We start from the raw sequence: 15,145 nt of genomic DNA, 5'->3' as shown, positions 1-15,145 counted from the left end.
TCGTTCCGTTGCCTTTTCCATAGGCATCTGTTGATGAAATTGCGCGGGTATCCGTTTTTGGTGAATACCTTGTATAGGTGTTCTTCTTCCTCTTTTTGCAGTTCTGGTGTACTGCAGTGTGTTGTGGCCCTTTTGAACAGTGTCTTGATGCAACTTCTTTTGTGTGTGTTGGGGCGGTTGCTTTCGTACTTCAGGACTTGGTCTGTGTGTGTAGCTTTCCTGTATACCTTGGTGGTGAATTCTCCAGAACGAAGGACCCGATACCCAGCATGAGCAAAACCAACGTAGTGTACAAAATCCCATGCAAGGACTGCACAAAACACTACATAGGACAAACAGGAAGACAGCTAACGATCCGCATCCATGAATGCCAACTAGCCACGAAACGATACGACCAGCTATCCTTAGTAGCCACACACGCAGATGACAAGCAACATGAGTTCGACTGGGACATCACTATTGTAGACAAGCCAAACAGAGAACAGCCAGGGAATTCCTAGAGGCATGGCACTCATCCACAGATTCTATCAATAAGTACATCGACCTGGACCCAATATACCGACCACTGCACCAGACAGCTAGAACTGACAACCGGAAGCGGCAAAGACAAATCACTAAATGCCAGAGGAAACATCACAGAAGCACTTCACAGGACGCTCCCAAGCACTGAGGATGTCACCTAGACGGGGGACAAAACGTCTGCAACACACATTCCCAAATCGGTGACAGAACCACAACAACGAGCACCTGAGCTACAAATCTTCTCACAAACTTTAATTTCCATTCAATTGTAAGGTACTAATAAGTGAAACATATAGAGTGAAAACGCAAGGCTGATTACTAATGCATATATAGTATGTCATGCTGAAAAGGGGATCCCACTTTTACATTGGGTATACACAAAATTATGACTTTCTGCCTGTAAAAATGGTGTTCATTTCTACATACAGTGTGCAATGTCTGGTATCTCAATTCAACCACTTATTAAGCTATTTTCCAGGAAGTAAGACTACATTAAATTCATGTAATTCACCCTCATAATTTAACCCCTGAAGTCCAGGTAATGTTACTGTGAATCTGCACTATACTCCTTCCAAAAAAAATCCTTTTTGCGAAGGTGCAGTATCCAGAATTGTGAACAGAAACGCAGAAGTAGTCTTATAGGTGCCTTAGATAGCTTTATTGAAGTTTTCTCTTTTACGTTCTAGCCTCCTTGTATTTTTTGTGAGATAGATATCAGCAGCAAATTTAAATTTTTGGCTGTTAATTGGTTAATTCAAGTTGTTAGTAAATAGTTGAAGCCAGATTGCCATGAGATGTAATTAATCCCTTCCCTCTAATACAATTGTAATTGCTGCTAGCTGTTTTCTCCAATGTAACCATAGCTATATAACGTGGAAGCAGATGCTTTGATCTAACTTGTCCATACGGAACTAGTCCTAATTGCCATTTTTTTCTAAACTTTTCCTGTTCATGTACCTGTCCAAATGTCTTTTAAATGTTTTGATTATGCCCACCTCTACCACTTCCTCTGGCAATTCATTCCATATATGCACCAGCCTCTTTGTGGAAAGAGTGGCCCCTCAGGTCCCTTTTAAATCTTTCCTCTCTTAGTTTAAACCTCTGCCCTCTAGTTTTGACTTCTCTACCCAGAGGAAAAGCCCTTGGCTATTCACCTCATTTATGCCCCTCATGATTTTATAAATCTCTATAAGGTCACCCCTCAGCCTCCTACACATGCCAAATGCTTTCTTCACTACCTTGTCTAGCTGTGATGCCAGAAATTTTGTACCTGAACCCCTAGGTATCTCTGTTCAAAACCACTCCTCAGGAGCCTGCACTGATTTGACTTACCAAAATGCAACACCTCATATATATCTGAATTAAACTCCATCTGCCTCTCTTTGGTCACTTGGTCCAGCTGATCAAGATCTTGTTGTGCATTTGTATTAACCTACTTCACTGTCCACTGTGCCACAAATTTTTGTATCATCTGCGACTTACTAACCATACCTCCTATATTCTCATCCAAATAATTTATTTAATGACAAACAGCAGTGGACCCAGCACTGATCCTTGTGGCACACCATTGGTCATGCCTCCAGTCTGAACAACAACCCTTTAACATCACCATCTGTTTCTTACCATCAAGCCAATTTTGTATCCATTTAGCTGGTTCTCCTGGGAAGGTGTGATTTAATCTTACAAACCAGTGTGTGGAATTAATTTTAATTAAGATTCTCTTATCAATACTTATTCAATACCTTCCTGAAGTTTTAGAAGCTAGGACCATAGCCATTCCTTGCCTGCTACTTTGTTTTTTACCCAAAATATGCACTTGTATTAGATAGATATGATCAATCTTTACAGATCCACGTTGTTTTTCTCTTATCAGTACAAATTTCTTTTGAGTGTTTGAATACTGTCCTAAATTGCAGAATGAAATTACTTCATTTCTGCAGAATTAAACAAACAAGTCCATAATGTCCTGGTTTTACTCTCAGTCGAGTAAGATAATCTGGAATGATACTTGTAATTTTGGTACCCTTAGCTGAAGAAGGATATAATTGCATTGAATGCAGTTCAGAGAAGCTTCATTCCAGAAAAGAAAGGCTTGTTTTCTGAGGAGAGATTGAGTAGTTTAGGCTTTACTTGCTAGAGCTTAGAAGAATGAAAGGATATCCAGCTGAGGTATAGATGCTGAAGAGAATTGACAAAGTCGATGTAAAGCAAATGATTCTCTTTTGTGGGGCAACCTAGAACGAGAGATCATAGTTTTCGGCTGAAGACTGGCAGATTTAGAACAGATGATGAGAAATTACTTTTCTGTGAACCCATGGAATTCACTACCATATAGTGCAGAGTATACCAGGACACTGAATAAATTTGACAAGATAGACAGATTTTTAATTAGTAATAGATTAAAGGGTTATGGGAAGTGGCCGGGAAGTGGAGTTGAGGGCTAAATGAGATCAGCTGTGATCATATTAATTGGAGGAGCAGGTCCAAGAACTGAAATGTCTCCTCCTGCTCCTAGTTCTTATGTTCTTTGAATAAAGGTATAATTCATGCAATCTGTTTCAGCCATTTTCTCTGTCCAGTGCTAGCCAGGTCTGTTGTCCTTCACACAGGAAAAACTTTTGTCAGTTACCTGTTTTCTATTTATTACTTTACGCCTTCAATTCCTCCTGGAAGAGAAAAAAGTTTTCAAGTTTTATCACATTTCCTATTTTACAAAGGATGCTAAGATTATGTACTGCTCATATGAGATACCCTATTTGGGACAATTTCAATTACTGATACATTCTTGTGCACTGGCCAGTGACTGAGTCCTGTAAATTTATCTTTAAATGAATGATTATGTTCTCAGCAGAAACCATAATAGAGAGATCTGAGTGTCCGTACATTTATGTTTAACCAAGAAGTTTTGTTATGATTCTGCCCCCATGAATACAGGTTCCTAGTTAGAGGCAGGCAGGTATTGCTGAGTCAGATTTATCTCGTGCAGCTGAAATGAAATGTTCCATAATTCAAGTAGGTTTTAGTACACTATGTTGAATATCTTCTGTCTGGTGTAATCGGGTGTTTATTTGCTGCCGTAGATGTGCTTAAATCCTGCCTGCCCCCCTTCAATTTCCACTGCTCTACTGATGGAAGTTTAAAATCCAATATTTTATCAATACCTGTAAATTTATTATTCCAGTTTCTAAACATGCTGTAAACCTATCCAATTTCTATATAACTAGACACTGTAGTTTAAATAATGTAATGTAAGTCATTAATAATAATCATTGTGGCCCAGGAGGGGACAGACTCTGTAAATATAGGTAGATTAAGGTAGATCTGTGTAGATAAAGATAGATGCGTCGAACCATTACAAAGACAAACTAAAAGCTCTGTATCTGAATGCTCAGTGCATTCATAATGAAATGAATGAATTGTCAGTTCAAATAGAGATAAATATGAATGATCTGATATTTATTATAGAGCAATGACCTTTGATGACAAAGACTGGGATCTAAATAATCCTGAATGCATGACATTTCGAATGATCACGAAGCTGGAAATGGGTGGTGGGGTTGCTCAGTTTAATTAAGGATGACATTAATACAATAGAACAGTACCACACAGGAACGGGTCTTTTGGCCAACCATGTCTGCACCAATCATGATGGCATTGTATATTAATCCCATCTACCTATGCATGGTCCATTCCTTGCCTGTTCATGTATGGCTCTTAAACATTGTTATCATTTTTACTTCTGCCATTTTCCCTGGCAATGTTCCAGGCATCTGTAAACCTCTGTTTAAAAAAAACTTGCTTTGAGCATCATCTTCAAACTTTCACCCTCTCACCTTGAACCTACGCCTCTGGTATTTGACATTTCCGTCCTGGGAAGACTCCTGACTATCGACCCTATTCTTGCCCCTCATAATTTTATAAGTCTCTCAGATTTACCCTAAGACTGCAATGCTCTAACCAAAACACAGGTTTTTCCACATTCTCCTTATAGCTGGTCTACTCCAATCCAGATAGTCTCCTGGTAAACCCCTTTTGCAGTCTGTCCAATGCCTCCACAACTTTCCTATCGTGTGGTGACCAGAAGTCCACACAATGTCAAGTGTGGCCCAACTAAAGTCATAATATATTTGCAACATGACTTGCCAACTTTTATACTCTGTGCCATGGCAGATGAAAACAAGCATGTTGTATGCCTTTTTTAACCACCTTGTCCACTGTGTTGCCTTTTCAGGAAGCTACGGACTTGCATCCCAAGATCCTTTTTGTATGTGTCCTTCCATTTACTGTATGCTACCCTCTTGCATTTGATTTCCCAAAATGTATCCCCTTGCACTTGTTTGGATTAAACTCCATTTTTCTGCCTAACTTTCCAACTGATCTATATCCTGCTGTATCTTTTGACAGTATCTGCAACTTCAAAAAATTTTTATGTCATCTGCAAACTTGGTAATCAGACCATCTACACTTTCATCCAAATAATTTTTATTTTATAATGTCCCAGCATGATCCTTGCAGAACATTACTGGTCACAGACCCCCAAGTAGAAAATTACCCCTCCACAAGTATCCTCTGTCTTCTGTGACCAAGCCAATTTCGTATCCAACTTTTCAACTCATCATGGATCCCATGTGACTTAATCTTCTGGACCAGTCTACCATGAGGCACCTTGTCTTTAATATACTAAAAGATTATGATAAAAGTCCAGATGTAAAATCATTTTGAGCAGAGGTAAGAAATATCAAGGATAAAAAGTCACGTGTGGGAATAGTTTAGAGGCTGCCTAACAGCAGCACTGTCGTAAGGGAGATACAGGAAAAAATAATGAGTATTCTATTCAAAGCACAATGCATAAGTAAATGACCGAAAACCTACTACAGCAATTATTTGCTCAAAAGTTGACGGTAAATTTCTGCTCTGCCCCCCAAACTAAACATGTATGTTAGCTTTTACTTTCTGCCTTATTCTGTACAAAACACTGATAGTTTCCCACTTGTGAGAAAGTGAGGGGTGATGATAAACAAAAAAAATGAACAAATCAGATTGTTGAAGGTAGCCTGGAAGAAGTGTTCATTGAGTATTTTGGGGCAGTTTTTCGTACTAAAGCCAGCCAGAGAGCAGGCTGTAGCCCGTTAGATCTGTGTAATGTGAAATGATGCAGATTCAATGAATAACTTAAATGTATAATCACAATATGATTTAATTTTGATTTCAGTTTGAGAGACGAGAGAATCTAAGACTAATCATTTAAAATTAAGTAATACCAATTGTGGGTCTATATGCTTCAAGTAAACTGTGAAATTAGGTTGAGAGGTCAATGGAGATGCATTGGCAGATATTTGGGTGATACTCGGTATAGATGTATTTCACTGAGGAATAGAGAAGGGGCATGGTTCACAGCTGATAATATCAAATTGAAAGAAAAGCACACAATTCCAAAAAGATTAGTAGCAGGTCAGAAGATCAGAAAGAATTTTAAACATGTAAATAATGGTTTTAAAAAATGAGCAAGGAATTAGATGATGAGTGCCCTAGAGATTTTTTTTAAAAAACAGGCAGTAAGAATTTCTACTGGTATTTAAAAATGGAAAAAACAAACATTGGTGGTCTAGAAAATAGGTTTGGAGAATTAACGGCAGTAAGAAAATGGCAGATGAAGTTTTCATCTGTCCATTCTGGAAGGTACAAATGACATCCAAGAAATAATTGTAAATCGAGAGGTGAAAAGGTTGCAGGAACTAATAACAGTTGCAAACACTAGGGAAATGTACTGAGACATTTATTAGAATTAAAAGGCTGTGGACTCCCCAGGTCATAATGGACTTCATCCTCAGATCTTGAAAGAAATCACAGCTGAGAGAGTGGATGCATTGATACTAATTTTACAAAATACCCAAGATTCTCTAAAGAAGCCACTGGCTTAGAAAATCTTCCATTCAAAGAAGAAGGGAGACAGAAAGTAGGAAATTACAGGCCAGTTATCTGTGGGGAAATTACTGGAATTAATTACTAAGGTATTTTGAGTTTAGATATCTGAATCTAGACATTGCCATTGTGTAACAATCTTGATATTAATTCTAAGCTTAATGATCATTAACTTCAGATATTTTGCTATTTCAAGATTAATCTTTGTGCTGTTATCTTTGTTTTTTTTAGGCCATGGATCATCTGCAGTCATTCATCACAGACTGTGACAGAAGAACAGAAATTGCAAAAAAACGTTTGGCAGAAACCCAAGAAGAAATCAGTGCAGAGGTGGCAGCAAAGGTATAATCAGTATTAACCAGTGATCTAATGAAACAGGGGTATAGACACAAAATAGACTGGCTGCACAGGAGCCGAATAAGTAGGATTTGTGTACTGCTTTATCATCAATATAAGAAAATGGTAAGCTTGAGGGGAAAGATGTAGGAACTTCTGCCAATTGTATCTTTGATCACAGTCTTCTTATTTTCTTCCACTAGTTAAAATAGTCTATTAAAGTTTAAAAGTACAAATTTAGTATGTGAATGTGTGTAACAGGCTAATTGCACCTTGATTTCATGCTTCTATAATTATTTTTACAGTTAGACTACTAAAAGGCTGTAGCAGTATAAGTTATTCATCCTCTGTAAAACATCATTAAAGGAGATTCCTCTGATGTCAAATGACCTTCAAATTTCTCACTTCATAAACTTTGAAGTGCAGTTTTTCATTTTTCTGTTTTCAGCAACTCTTACCTGAGATTTTCTTCTCCTGTTTATACATAATCTATTGATATGTTGCCATGTCCTATATTTTCGTAACCTGCAGTGATGTGTCTGCAAATAATGTGATTATTAAAATGTTGACATTTTTAACATACCTGCCAAAATATCACATCTTTTTCTAAGTTTCATGTTTTTGGAATGTACAAGGAATCAAAGAGTGATTTATGTACTTCTGATACAGCACTTATGCTAAAAATTTTAATATATTTCGACACTTTTTATGAAACTAATGAAAATGATATTCCTTTCCTTTGTCTTTTCTGATCGGTGTTGCGCAAGTTATCTGATCAATGTGTCCTTTACAAGAAAAGGTTTGTATATTCCCCAGACATACTCAACATTACTGTTATATTGCTGTGGACCTTCTTTGCCACACAGCAAAAATGAGCTTCGTAGGAGTTGATGATGGGAGGTTTATTTTGTTACACATAAATGGTCACGGAGACCCGATTGGTCCTCATAATTTAAGGGAAGTGAGATATTTAGCATTGTATCACCAGAACTGTGTAGAAGCTGGAAATTGATGCATTTTAAAAATGATATTTGTCTAAACATGCAATATCTAGTTGACGCCCCAAATTCTATCCTCCTTGTTTGTTGAGTAATTAATTCAGAAATGGTATGAATTCTACTGTGCTCAGATGCCACCAGCTAGACTTTAATATTCCAGATCACCATTACCTGTCCTGTAAAGCAGTTTGTGCACACAAGTTCTGAGTAGCAACAGCATCTGATTCTAATCTCTCTTTTTTAACCAATCACATAGCCAGCCAGATATCACAAGTAACAAATTGTCTATGGGGAGAAGTATCAAATAGTTCCTGAATCCTAAGAAAATGTACTGTAGCATGAGTTAGAAGGATTAAAAATGGACATACAAAATCATGCAGTGTGTTTCAGCTCTCACTATTTATTGATAAATTGAGACTTACTCAAAAACATTCAATTCTTTTAATAATATAACATTAAGACAGCTGACAGAATGCTTACGTCAGAGCAGTCTCTTAACTAAATGCATTTTTGACATAGATTTGTTTTTGAACAACAATGTTAGGATTATGTTGATGTTAGCCTGTTTGTCATCTCTCAGGCTGAGCGAGTTCATGAACTTAATGAGGAAATCGGGAAACTGCTTGCCAAAGCAGAACAGCTGGGAGCAGAAGGAAATGTTGAAGAATCCCAAAAGGTCATGGAGGAAGTTGAGAAGGCACGAGCTAAGAAGAGGGAAGCTGAGGTAAGTGTGGCTTATATTGATCATTACTTTCCCTTCTAATTCTATTTGCCAATGTTTTTAATGTGGAATAAAAGTGCGTAGCTCACCCACTTTGAATTCTTTTGTTTTTTTCCCTTCCCCTCAAAATAAACTTTTAATTTGCTATAGCAAGGAATGAAATTTGAACACTTTTCAATCGATTGTATTTTTTCTACTGGTGGTTCAATTATCAAGAGCAGACTTTGAAATTAAGTTGATGAAAGTATGTGTTACTTGTTACCATTTTAAAACTCCTGAAACCAGCACAAATTTAATCAGAGCTGTGATCCATATAAAAGAGAATATGGAGTACAGTCTACAACTACATTAATTAAGCTGTAATGTAATGCCAAACATTTTTAGAAATAATACTCCTGTTCTATTTTGCATTTAAAGGCCCAGTTGTCAAATTAAAATAAAGGGCCAAGCAATCAATTTTGTGAGCTTTATTTGGAGACTTTTGCCAGTAGTCAAAACAATATTTGACATTTGATAAAATTTGAGCACAAGTACAGGCAGCAACCATGATTATAATCAGAGCAATCCTGAGGAGAACTAGAATACTGTTAGTGACAGGCAGCCCAACCCAATTGGATTACACATAACAAACAAAATTACATTGAGAGAAAATGTACACCATCCCTGTTTAAAACATTTGAATGCACGGAGCATCAAATTGGTCTCTTTAACTTTTAAGTTAGGAAGCAAACATTTGTTATGGTTTATTTTGTTGCACTAGCCACATAATGATTTACAATCTAACCACTGCTGGAATAAAATGCAGGTTGCACATTTCATTGTCCAATTGCATTTTTCAAGTTTTGATCGAATGTATCAAGTATCCTGCTAATTAAGGACCCCAGAAAATTACCACTGGCAAGTGCTAATACACGATCATTCCTTGGGAAGGAGAAATGGGGGGTAAATGTAATATTGGAGGTTGACACTATTTCAAGTGTCTTGTATTAATTAGTCAATTATTAATCTAATGCTTCCCAACTTAACGAGAGAGCTAATCTATATTCTTTCTCCTTGCAGCTTTGTAGAAATCTGTTTTAGAGTTCATTATTGATGAAGCAATTGGTTAATGTAGACTCATTAAACCAGCTTTATATATCCATATATTAGTCCTACAATCAGTATTCATTAACGTTATGGTTAGTTCCAAAGTGAAATCCAATTGAGACTAAAATTTAAAATTAAAATAAATTTTGGATTAGAATTTAAGACTGAAAGAATTGATAGTGATTTATCGGAGTAGTTGATTGTCCTTTCAGCAGGTGTTTAGACACAAGATGTTACGTGTCTTTGTGGCTACAGGGGAAAAAACTTTTAAAGTAATTCTTTTTACACAAACGTTTATCTGTTTTACTTTTAAATAATGAAACATATTACAAGATTTTTTTTCTAGCAATGTTCAATGCATAATTAAATCACAGAAAATCTGCTGCAGTAACTATTTGCTCAAAAGTTGAAGGTAAATTTCTGCTTGGCCCCTAACCCAAACATGAACTGGTATGTTGGCTCTTGCTTTCTGCCTTATTCTTATACAAAACACTGACATTTTCCCATTTGCTACAAGTGCCAGTAATTTTGCATGTATTTCTCTCCTGGTTACAACACACAGTCAATACAATACACTGTTCCCCGTTAACTTTCCAATTGAAAATTACATTTTCTGGAATAGATTATAAGTGTGGACCGTTAATTAAACCAAAAGGGCTCATAACATGGGATATCAAGTTTATCAGTAACTCCTTTTGTCAGACTGAAATTTACAACTGTGAAAATTGCATGCTTTCCCCTTCTTTGGTTCAACCAAATGTTGCTTGGTTATCCAGTTGTGTGTGTATGTTTGTGTGTGTATGTTTGTATGTATGTTTGGGGTCCTCTACAACAGTTATTTAGTCAGAATACCCAGTTTCCTGAAAGATTTCTGTCATTAGAAACACAAGGGATTTTAAAGATGCTGCTTAATAGTTGATGGGACCAGTTAATAGAATGCAAACCCTTTTTTGCCTCCATACAGTTTCAACCACTTTAGAGCCATGCTTTCTAAGAATTTCATGACTCTTTCACAGTGAATAAGAGGAAAACCCTCTCAAAATATAGTTTTTTAAATTTTCAACATACGAATCCACTGGGTCATTGGGAATTGTCAGCCCATTAGGTGAAAGCTTAGAATTTACTCAGAAACCAAATGTATCCTTTTGTGGTAGTTGAACTTCTTGCTTCACAAAGGTTATTTGTAACAAACTTTGCCTGAATAATAATAAGTTGCTCTGTGCACAATGAGACATCAGTGCATCTTAAGCCACTTCAATAGCTTGGTCATCTTTGGAAAGTGATTGCTCAAATAGTTTGAGGGTTCTCCCTGGAAATTGTTTTTGAAGTGGTGCTGCTGCCTGTACCCCCCATCATCATGTTTTTGAAGTTGGGTACCCACCATCATCATTGTTGAGAGGATGGGCACAAAAGAATTCAAAGTGAGTGAATACCCAATTTAGATGATATGGGGAGAACCCTATATGAATTATGTTCCAGAACATGTCATAAAAATGTAATATATTTTAATAACATTTAAACTTTGTTTGTACAAATTAGGGAAAATTCAATCATGTAATTGATCATGTAACTCCCTGGCTTACCCAACATTGCTGATATAATTGTAATTGATCTCTACCCTGTTTAAAAACGATAAATCTCAATTGTTAAATGAGTCCTCTGTTCTCAACAATGTACTTCTGTACTGTGTTATGGAGAAATACAGCTTGTAACATTGCATTTTTTCACCACCAGGGGGACACCATTGCTTCTCCTTCCTCCAGTGCATTCTGGGTAGGATGACATCACTGTGATTGCCTTGTGCTCTGTAACTGTGTTATACAACTTCCACAGAATTTTGCCTCATTTAGAACATCTTGCTGTAAAATTATATATAAAATGCTTTATAAGTTATATCTAGCAATCCTAGACCAGGGATACAGTTTTTATTCAGTAGAAATATACCCAATTTTAGTGAGTTTCTTGCCACTACCGATCAGAAGCTTCTAACAGTCACATGCGTAAGTAACTACTACAAGAAGAAAACCGTAGTCAAGGTGTTGTCGATGTACATGTGTGTGTATGTGTGCACGTGCGTGTGCGTGTGTGTGTGTGTGTATATGTGTGTGATGGGAGCACATTTTTAATTCAGTCTGCAGTTCATAGTGAAAATCTTTGAGACTATGGCATCTTAACCTGGTTCTAATCTGGCATTTTAAGTTTTACCTTGTAATTAGTTATTAAGTTTGCAAAGAAGATTTCCTCTGAAGCTTTCCTTAAAGTGATAACATCCAGTCAACACAAAGTAAAGTTGTCACTGCTAATGCACAGTCAGATACATAAAGTGAACATTTCATATTTGAAACCACTTTTCAGCTTTCACTCAGTTGTAGCACTCTTGCCAATGAGTTAGTCAATTTTGTATTAGAGTCCCACTGCAATACAAGCTGATGCCATTAAGTACTAAAGGAGTAATTTCTCTCAAATGAGACATTAAACTGAGGCCCCGACTATTCGGGCATCTTATGCAAAATATCATGTAGCATCACTTTAATTAAAAGAAGAGGAATTACTTTTGGTTTCCTCAAATGATTTCTTCCCCAGTTAATATTATTTTCTGAGTACTGTTTGTTGCACATGTTTCATGCAAATTCACCTTAATTATGTTGGTGGCAGTACTTCAAAAGTAGTTTACTGCCTGGAAGCCCATTGAAGGATTTTACAGAATTAATATTATCTTCCTTTCTTATCAATAGAATGTCCTGATTATTAATCTGGTGTTAATTTTATTTCAGATAAATTGCTCCCAATTTTCTGAAGTGTTTGCTGAACACAATTTAATAACATTTCAAAGTGCGCAGTCATGTTGGCAATTTTCAATATCAGTCAGCTCAGTTTGGTAAATGTACTAGTAACAACTTTGGGACTATGAGAGAATTGTAAGGAGGCTGAAAGCATCAAATGTTTGATAGGCAAACCAGGAATATTTCCTTTTGGGGAAGGACCTTCGTTAAATACAATCTTTCCCTTTCCTACCAGAAATCACTTCATTAGTTAGAGGAGAAAAGGCATGCCTTTTTTAACATGATTAGTTACAGCTGGATTATACCATTGGTTTATGAAGTGTTGACCTCTACAATTCACTATATGTAATAGTTGACTTGCAAGACAAATGTTTGCATCCTGTTGATCCGAAGAGAGAAAAGACTTGTTATTATTACTGTTCCCCAACAGTAGCATGCAATTTACTTTAATTCTATTATTGTCTAAGCTACACAGTTCATAAGTTGAGCATGATGATTGTACTAGAGCACAACTAGGCATCTGCATGCATACTCTGAATTTTGACCTTTTCATTTGCACTGATTCCATATCAAAGCATTGGGCTGGAATGGAAGAACATGCTGCTGATGAAAACCAGCACGTGTTTTGATGAAGCCAAAGCTAGAAAATTTTAATGACCGCATGATCGTTGGGTGAGAGATCAATAAAACTGGTAATTGAATTGTAGATTCACTCATGGTGTACTACTTAAACATGTTATTTAATTAAATTCTCCATTGTAAATGATACCAAAAGTCCATTGTATCTCCTTTTTTAAAAAAGCTAAACAGTTTTAGCCTCCTGCTTGAAATAAATCATTTATGAAAACAGCAAGATTTGGTAGGCAGTTTGCATTCTACTGAAAATATTTTCGTTCAATTGACTATTTTCACACTGCAATATTGTGTTATTTAATATGTTGCCAATTGAAAAATTAAAAAAGCAAATTTAAGCTTTTTGTGTAAGAAATAGTACCTGGACAATACCAACTTTGTAAGTGGTGGTTTTTGTGTATTTACTTGTCCCTAGCTGTTACCCAATGTTTTCCTTATGAATGATTAATTCAATTTGCAGTTGAATTTCTATTCAGTTTTGCACTTTATTTTGTTTTAGCTTGTGGCATAACAGTCCCCACAGCCACATCAAATTACATGCCCTGAAAGTGAAATTAGTTGTTGCTCATACTATTTATTGTTTTGAGCTGCAGAATAGCAACAGTGATTGCATCAATATTAATAATAAATTTTTTAACAGACTGTCAAGTACAGTATTCTTTTGCGTGTGAAATATCTCTGCAGACCGAATCATTGGTATCCCTTCGTTTTCCTGCCAGAAACTATACTGTGCAATATGTAAAGTATCCCTTCTTCCTCCCCTACTCCCCTCCCTGACCTATACCTCGAAAAACTCCTGGGAAAGGCCAGGTGCTACTTGGACTCTGGTAAGCTAACATTGCTACATCATCACCTTTGCACTACTGGAAATTTTAGTAGCAGGTGAAAGGCCATTTTTGGTCCTTGTCAACTCTACCGTCCAACTTTATTCCTTGATCACTTTGTTATCTGGAAGTTAGTCTGTAACTCTTGGTATTATTTTCTTCAAAAGGCTGAATTCATAATTTATTCCATATATTTAATACCCTTTTGTATGAAGTTGTTGAGTGTGGGGTAGCTCTGCCCAAGTGTACTGTTTTGGAAAGTTCTGTTCCTTAATTTTGATCTCATCATCGTTGCTCCAGTTTCCTTTTACTTATTTTAAATCAATTACCTGTGTTACGTTTTACTTTTGAGACAAGCCTAACTTTAACTTTTACTCATAACTAAATGTCTGAAACTTTGTTTCATTTTTTGCCCTTAGACTATGTTTCTCGAGGCCATTAATGTCCTTATATATAGATGGCATATTAGGTGATATCTTGTAGAAATTTAATGTTCTGGACTGCAAACTTTTTTAAAATGTTGAATGTCATGTTTGTAAAATTGTTTCTAGTAAAAGAACACATGCTCTCAATTGTAATTGGGGAGGGGGGGTGGTAGCTGCTGTGTTTTGTTAGAGAAAATTGTTTGTGCCAGACAGTTTTTGCATAACTGTTGTTGTAATTGGTTAAGACTATCATGTAATTTTCCCACATCCATAGCAATTTTTACTGCTGCTTGAGCAAGGAAGTACAATGCTAAATAAACTTGATCTGTAGGCAAGGTAGATGATTTTCTTTTTGATAACTAAATTGTGTAATGTAAGATTTAAATTGCCAACTGTTTACATTATCTGTTCATGGGATGTGCCACATTGCAAGGTTTTCATTTTTCTTTTGATCATCCTTACTTGCCCTTATAAATTTACTAGTTTCTGCTGGTGACAAAATAATATCCATGCCTGCTTAAAATTGATTTCCTCATTTTCGAGAAGTGCCCAGGCCATTCTAATGGGAGAAGGCTACAGTAGAAGTTCTTTCAGAATGTCATGCTTTCTGGTTAAGACAGATTATTAGGAAGTTAGAGCCTTTTGAATTAAAATGCAATACTGTATATTAAGGTATTAACATTGAAACATGGAAAATAGAAGCAGGAGTTGGCCCTTTAAGCCTGTTCCACCATTCAGCATTTGGTCATAGCTGATCATCCAACTCAGTAACCTGTTCCTACTTCCCTATACCTTTGGATCCCTTTAGCCCTAAGAACTATATCAATTTCTTTTTTGAAAGTATTGTTTTGCCCTCAACTGCATTTTATAACAGAGAATCCCATAGGCTCACCAG

The 15,145-nt window shown here is 36.4% G+C and overlaps 1 protein-coding gene across 6 annotated transcripts in view; it reads left to right on the top strand.

Annotated features, from left to right (window-relative positions):
* LOC132831154 (putative RNA-binding protein Luc7-like 2) overlaps positions 1-15,145 on the top strand; it is a 68,930-nt gene that overhangs the window by 36,349 nt on the left and 17,436 nt on the right. For 4 of the 6 annotated variants that reach the window (XM_060849153.1, XM_060849156.1, XM_060849157.1 and 1 more), the window contains 3 exons: positions 6,676-6,786; positions 8,359-8,502; positions 11,320-11,358. In XM_060849153.1, the coding sequence (XP_060705136.1) occupies positions 6,676-6,786; positions 8,359-8,502; positions 11,320-11,358 (294 nt within the window). The remainder of the gene's footprint in view (positions 1-6,675; positions 6,787-8,358; positions 8,503-11,319; positions 11,359-15,145) is intronic. The other 2 variants (XM_060849154.1, XM_060849158.1) reach the window with 1 other exon arrangement.

Source organism: Hemiscyllium ocellatum, chromosome 33 (assembly GCF_020745735.1).
Source record: "Hemiscyllium ocellatum isolate sHemOce1 chromosome 33, sHemOce1.pat.X.cur, whole genome shotgun sequence".
Lineage (NCBI taxonomy): Eukaryota > Metazoa > Chordata > Chondrichthyes > Orectolobiformes > Hemiscylliidae > Hemiscyllium > Hemiscyllium ocellatum.
The sequence above is the reverse complement of the archived record's forward strand: the minus strand, read 5'-3'. Positions and strand labels throughout refer to the sequence as shown.